Source organism: Lucilia cuprina, chromosome 2 (genome assembly GCF_022045245.1).
Source record: "Lucilia cuprina isolate Lc7/37 chromosome 2, ASM2204524v1, whole genome shotgun sequence".
Taxonomy (NCBI): Eukaryota; Metazoa; Arthropoda; class Insecta; order Diptera; family Calliphoridae; genus Lucilia; species Lucilia cuprina.
The window spans coordinates 43,363,414-43,370,852 of record NC_060950.1 but is presented as its reverse complement, the minus strand read 5'-3'; the positions used below and the strand labels follow the sequence as shown (position 1 = coordinate 43,370,852).

At 32.0% G+C, this 7,439-nt stretch overlaps 1 protein-coding gene across 3 annotated transcripts in view; it reads right to left on the bottom strand.

Annotated features, from left to right (window-relative positions):
• The window catches only part of LOC111687549 (stress-activated protein kinase JNK), a 236,577-nt gene that overhangs the window by 98,951 nt on the left and 130,187 nt on the right, over positions 1–7,439 (bottom strand). The window contains exon 1 of one of the 3 annotated variants that reach the window (XM_046956493.1): positions 5,405–5,446. The exons of the other annotated variants lie outside the window; for them this stretch is intronic. Within the exon in view, the coding sequence (XP_046812449.1) occupies positions 5,405–5,431 (27 nt within the window). The 5' untranslated portion in view covers positions 5,432–5,446. Of the gene's footprint in view, positions 1–5,404; positions 5,447–7,439 lie in introns of those variants that run through there. 3 annotated transcript variants of the gene reach the window in all.

The window sequence follows — 7,439 nt, the reverse complement described above, 5'->3', positions numbered from 1 at the left end:
ATCTAATATACAGAGAAGGGAAACCTTTTTATTAGAAGGCCTTTATTTACATTCCGAATTTAAAGGTAATTCAAGATATTATATTAAAATTCTAAAAATCATAAACATCACTGGATAAACAAACATTAGTGCAATACTTAATAACCAATTTTTAATAATTTTCAAGATAGTTGGATGAAATTTGGCACACACGCTTCTTTTGGCCCACGGACGAAGCCTATTGAAAATGGTTAAAATCGGTACATTATTTCGACTAGCCCCCATACAACCGTACCCCCAAATAGGGTCTTTGGGCTTATAATTAATTTAAATGATCTATTATACAAAAGTCGACTAAACTTAGTTTTATACAAACTTCCTTCAGAAAATGACTTAAAGGTTAAAATTCACTTACAAACACTAATGACACTTTTAAATTCTACATAAATAATATTAAAGTAGACTTAACTCCCCCTACCAACATTTATAAGGGCCATATTTTGCCCTATTCCCCTTTGAGCGCTATTGTAAAAAATATCTTTTTTGCCAAAAAAAAAATAAATAAAAATATTTCGAAATAAAGTTAAAAAACAAATCAAATGCTTTATTTTCTTAAACAATCCCCATTTTTAACAAACATACTGACTGGTGTAGGGTATCATATGGTCGGCCTCGCCCGACTATACATTCATACTTGTATAATATTTCTAAAGCGTTGACCCTTCATACAATTCGTTTTACTGTAACTAGACTTGCTGTAACATCCACTTTTTCTCTAATTTTTGCTACAGAATCACTTGACTTGGAGGCAAATTTTATGAAATCTCTTCTGTCCGCTTTTGTTTTGACTCTAAATGTAGTTTCATTTATGCTTTCTTAATATTCAAACTGTTTTCTTAGACAATTGCGAATAACATTCTGAATTTTCCCAATTTTTTTTTGCCAAATTCCTATGATTTTAGACAGTTTCCAAAAACGCTTGAATTTTGTCATTTTATTCTTTAGTTAATGCCTTACCGCAACCTATTTGTTAAAAAATATATTTTCTATATTCACAAACACTAGAATATGAATGAATTTTACTCACTACCAGCAGTAAAATAATTTTATCAAGTGAGCCAAAAAAATATGGTATGTTAGAAAAAAATTATTAAAAATCCGCTTTTAGGTATTGCGCTAATTTTTGTCTCACGAGATATACCTAACACATCATATTTTTTTTGCCAAATTCCTATGATTTTGGACAGTTTCCAAAAACGCTTGAATTTTCTCATTTTATTCTTTAGGTAATGCCTTACCGCAACCTATTTGTTAAAAAATATCTTGTCTATATTCACAAACACTAGAATATGAATGAATTTTACTCACTGCCAGCAGTAAAATAATTATATTTGAACCTAATCAAGTGAGCCAAAAAAATATGGTATGTTAGAAAAAAATTATTAAAAATCCGCTATTAGGTATTGCGATAATTTTTGTCTCACAAGATATACCTAAGACATCATGTTATTATTTAAAATTTTAATATTACTAATTAGTACATTAGTTTTTGCAAAAATTTAAATGCAATCAAAACTATTTATGTGAGCGGGAGTGTGTATTCATATAAAACTTATTTATGAAAATTTTTATACCCTACACCACTTTAGTGGGAGAAGTTATATTGGGTTTGTCCTATAACAATCGGCTCAGATTAATTTTCTAAGTCGATTTAACTATGTCCGTCTATCCGTCAAACTATAAGTCGCAATTTTTAAGATAATTCATGATCTCCTATTGTCCCAGGGAAGAAGCCTATTGCAAATGGTTAAGATGGGTCGAATATTTCACCTAGCTCCCATACAGCTGAATCCCCGAATAGGGCTTGTAAACCTTGGAATCAAACTACAGCCGCAATTTTGGAGATATTTCAATGAAATTTGGCGCATGATCTATGGTATCGTAGACAAAGAATATTGAAAATGGTTAACATCGGTGCATTATTTCACCTATTTCACTTAACTGTAGGGCCAAATTTGACCCTAGCCCCTATAAAAAGCGCCCTTCAAAATTTGACTTAAATGTCCACAGTTTTATTCAACAATAAACAGCTAAAGTATATCTGAGGCAATGTAAAATTCAACTTAAATGTTTTATTATGAAAACTTAATCACATTTAACTTCGGTCGACTTTAAGCTCAATTTCTGTACATAAAAGCTATATTTCAGTCAAATTTTGTATTTCTATCGTAATTTAGTAACAAGTAATGTGTGTTTAATTGATTTTCTGAAGGGAACTTTGTATAGGACCGACCGAACCCATGTTATGAACCGATGGTGAAAAAATTAAGAAATTGAATTTTTGTATACAAAACTAATATTTGTGCCAATTTTTGTATCAATAGCTTTATTTTTTAAAGAGTAATGTGCGTTTAAGCGATTTTCGTAAAAGGACTTTGTATGGGAGCTATGTACATTTATGTATATAAACAAGTAAGAATGCTATATTCGGCTGTGCCGAATCTTATATACCCTTCACCATAGTGCATTTTAAACATAATTGATCTTACAGTCTAGTTAATAAAAACATTAAAAAAATTTGAGTCGATTTAAGCCGAATTTTTCGGCGGCGGCTCAAGCAACTAAATATAGTTCGGCGGCGGCTAAGCTCCGACTCGACCTCTGATTCATTGCTGGTAAACATTGACGAGACCAAAGTAAATTAATAAAGTAGAGACATCTCTTGTTGTACAACAACATCTACAACAAACACATGTATTTTGTTTTTGGAATAATCCAGCAATGTGTCAAAATAAAATTTAAGAAAATTTCCTTTAACAACAAAGTGAACAAAACCTAAATATAAAATATTACTTTTAAGTTGAAAATATTAAGGATTTAATTATGTTATTATATATTATAAAATTTATAACACTTTTAAACTACTTTAAAACCACTTTTAATTCATTTTTTCAACTTTTCACAAATTTTAACAAATAGCAACACACAATTTCAAAATGGCGACATAAACAATGTTAACAATTTTCAAAACAAACTTTGACAACTAATCTTATTTTTCTATAGAAACTATAGTTAAAAAAAATAGTAAGCTGTTCAAGTGATGCTACTTTATTAATTTGCTTTGGACGAGACGTAGATTTTGTTTTTGTTTATCGTAAAAAAATTGTTTTCAAAAGCACTTGGAAAAAATTTGTGTTAGTTTTAAATTTAATACTTACATTATTCGCATAAAAATTATTGTACAATAACTCACAATCTACTCTCATATAATTGAAAACGTTTTAAATATATTTTTCTATTCATTAAAAAATATATTTGCAAAACAAAAGGGAAAATTATTTTATTTTAACAACAAATGCAAATCATATTTTTTTTGCTGTGTATTTTTTGTATGTTTGGATTCCAAACATACAAAAAAATACACAGCTGAATAAAACCAAATACATCTACACACACACGTGTAAATCTTTTTCTATATTCAATGTTGTTGTTGCTTTTATAACAATTTTTAGATGAAATTTTCAGAGATTGTCTCGGATTTTTGCTCATATCTCCGTTATTTACCGACCGATTTTGCTGATTTTAAATAGCGATATTCTCGAAAGCATGTCTAATAGAATTATTGAAGATTCGGATCTCGCCGATATATGGGGTCCTCTAAAAACTGATTTCAACAGACATACAGACGGACAGACAGACGGACATGGCTTAATCGACTCCGCTATCTATAAGGATCCAGAATATATATACTTTATAGGGTCGGAAAATTATATTATAGAAATTACAAACGGAATGACAAACTTATATATACCCTTCTCACGAAGGTGAAGGGTATAAAAAAACTTTCATGGTAATATTTCTGTATAAAAGAGCAATACCAAAATTGTATATCGATATATTTATTTAATATTGAGTTATATGGATATCTTAATTAAGTAATGAGTTATGCGCGTTTAAGTGATTTTCGGGAGGGGACCTTGTATGAGAGCTATGACCAATTATGAACCGACCCAAAAAAGCTTTCATGGTAATATTTCTGTATATAAAAGCAATACCAAAATTATATATGGATATATTAATTTAATATTGAGTTACACACGTTTAAGTGATTTTCGGGAAAGGACCTTGTATGGGAGCTATGTCCAATTAGGGACCCATCCAAAAAAATTTCCTCCGAATAAATTCTATTGACATAAGATTTTAATTTGTAAATTTTTGTGAAGATATCGACATTTCGACGGAAGTTATTAACAGAAAACCCATTTTCCGGAAAATTGTACTTTTGTATCGGAGGTATATAATATTGTGGACCGATTCTAGCGATTTTTCGTAGAGATCAAGCTCTTGTATGATGTTTATGGAATTGTTTTGCATAGTTTCCGAGAAAATTACATCAGAATGTGTAAAAAATGTTTTTTTTTTTTTGAGGTTGTTTTAAATTTTGATTCGTAACTGATTGTGGTTGGAGGGTATTGAAGGTAAAAGTGCAAAATAAATGAAAAATTCCAAAAAATGCACTTTTTATGCCAAAAATATCTAGCAAAAGAAGATACAGTGATAAAAAGCACCTAGCACTTTTTTTCTAAAAAATAAGTGCAGCTGACAAATTCTAACTACAATAGTTTTCCAGATTAACAATATGTTCCATATGGGGGATGTCAAGAAAATTATTGGAAGTTCGCCAATTTCTATCCATCGCCAATTTCTATATATATCTATGAAAAGATATACGAAATTTTGAATTTAATTCATATAAGTACTGCCAGCTCCTCATTGAAAGTCCGCCCGTTATTCTCTAAATGTTCACATGAATGTCATAGTCGTGTAAAGTTTGAAAATTCTAGCTCTAATAGATTCTTAGATATACGATTTTTTCTATATAATTCATGTGGGGCTTCCAGCTCTTACATGAATTAAAGTCCGCCCTTTTTCTCTCAAAATGTTCAGATGAATATTAAAGTAATTTGTGCAAAATTTTAAGAACCTAGTTCTATTAGCTTCCCTATTAAACAAGTACCCTATTGGAAGTCCGCACGTTATACTCTAAATGTTCAGATAACTGTCAGAGTTCTTCAAGTATATTAGGTTGATAGGAGGATGTATACCACATGAAATCCAAAGAAATACATCTAGGCCACTATCAGGCCAGTTGTGCGCTCCTTATTATGAAAAAAGGGAACTGAATGAATTATTTTTCAGTGTTCAGAAACTCAGTTTTCTGATCGTAATTCCTAAGAATCTTCCAAAAATTGTTCGTCAGAAATATTACTTCCGGAATAACATCACTTGCAAGATACTTGGATCTATCTTCGACGAATGCCTGGCAGAGTTATAGAAAATGCTCCAGAGTTTAACAGTCCTCTCCACATGCTGTACATACGTCTGAATCTGCACGTAGTTCTATGTGTCCACTTAAAATACGTACCATCGTACTAACTTCAGACTTGCTCATTTTGAGGAGATTTTTAGTCTTGCTTTTATCAGGGTCAGCCCATAGGATCTTCGTGGCTCTACCCACTGTTTGATAATTCCAAGAGATGGGATTCTCTCACCGATATTTTTAGTTCAGCTTTTGTTGCGTCGAATGGTTTTGATGTGGGAGAGTATTCAGTTAAAGCTTTCTCACAATCCAATGGGTTATGATATGGTAAATAGTACTATATTTCTGTTTCTGGGTCTTCAATATAGAACCCCAGCCCCACTTTATTCCCCAATTTAGAGCCATTCGTGAAACAACGGATTCCTACTGGTATTTGGTCTAATGTTTCGCTTAACAACGACATTCTAGCTGGGATAAGCGTTTCAAAGTTTCCGACATATTATGTGTCTGGTATACAATCAGGCACATCCGATTATTTTGTATAACCTTCCAATGTGTCCAGTATACATTGATGAAGTTTCCTATTATCGCTTTTCGCCAGTTCACCTTAAGTAAAAAGCCATTCGCCTGTAAGAGCCGCCTCATATCTTAAATATGTTTCAATGGCTGGAATATCTAACAACGTTTTCAGAGCCTTAGTTGAAGTAGTACACTTGGCACCACTTATACCCAAGCAGCAAGTACGCTGAACTCCGTGTAGTAGTTTGATATTGCACTTTTTGCCTAAAGCAGTCCACCAGAAGGATAAGCTAGAATTGATCTAATTACACTAGGATCAACGAGGCACATCGGTCTATCCTCTATTACTCCTTAATACTTAACTTTGTCACCGGAATATTCTTGCCTAGGAAGCAGGGTTCAGTATACGTAGAAATTTTTGCCCCTAGTACATATAAGCGAAACTGAAGCGGTAGTCAAACAAAAATATTATTCTCTTTACGAGCTCTGAGAGAATATTGTTCCAAGGTTTCAAGTAGGAAGGAAGTAAGACTTATCAGTCGATAGGACTTCGGTAGCTAAGTTTCCCTGGTTTGGTTAAAAAATGACCCTTGCATCCTGCAATTTAATGGAGGTAAATGTCAATTCAAGCATGCAGTAAATATCTGTCTTCGGGCGAGTGAGTGATTTCTGCCGAGTGATTTGGCTCCTCAAAACGACGAGTTCTTGCTAATGATGGTAAGGGTATCGTCTTAGGTGTTTTCGTGTCCTTATAGGAGCCGGTTTTTAAAGCCCTTTCAATCGGCGCCTTCCTAATTTTGCAAAGGGCAGCTGCACTTTCTTTCAGCGATATAGTGATAATTTCCTCGCTTTTAAGATTTGACTCCTCAACCTTATCAGTAGCGGATACTGGTGGTCTGGTCTTATGTATTTTAGTGGCCTTTTTGAGGCTTGTTGTAGCAGCCCTTTCAATCGGCACCATCCCAATTTTGAATATGACAGCTTTAGAGGCGAAGTAAATCTACCTTTATTCTTGACAAAACTAGCCATAGATTTCTGGTCGATACCTATTATGTACAAATAAGGTTTCCTCAGGTTCTTCTTTCCTGTAAATGGGTTAATGATACAAAAACCCGATATAATGCGAGTTTACATAATAAAAATCTATATTAAAACTATTAACTTTAGGTAACATTTCCAACCAAAGCCGAATTTAATAAAATAAATGATATATCGAACATAAATAAGAACCGGTTTCGGTTACAATATAATAAAAAGGGTATATAAATAAATGGCAACTTAAGGTGTATTATTTTCCTTATTTCAATTTTAGGTATAATTAAATGAATAAAATTAATAAAAAGTCAATTTTAACATTTGAAATGAGGAAATTGAAAGATATATACGTTATTAGATGTATATACAATAACCTTGAGCTAACTTATTAGTAAAAAACAAGTTAGAGTGCTATATTCGGCTGAGCCGCATCTTAAATACCCTCCACCTGCCACTTTTATATTAAAACTTTTCTAATTGATCAACTATTTGTAAAAATAATTTTTCACATGTCTTAAATATCCAAGATTTAAATCTATTGAAATATGTTAGTGATTTGATTGTATGCATGTGTGTGAAAAATAAA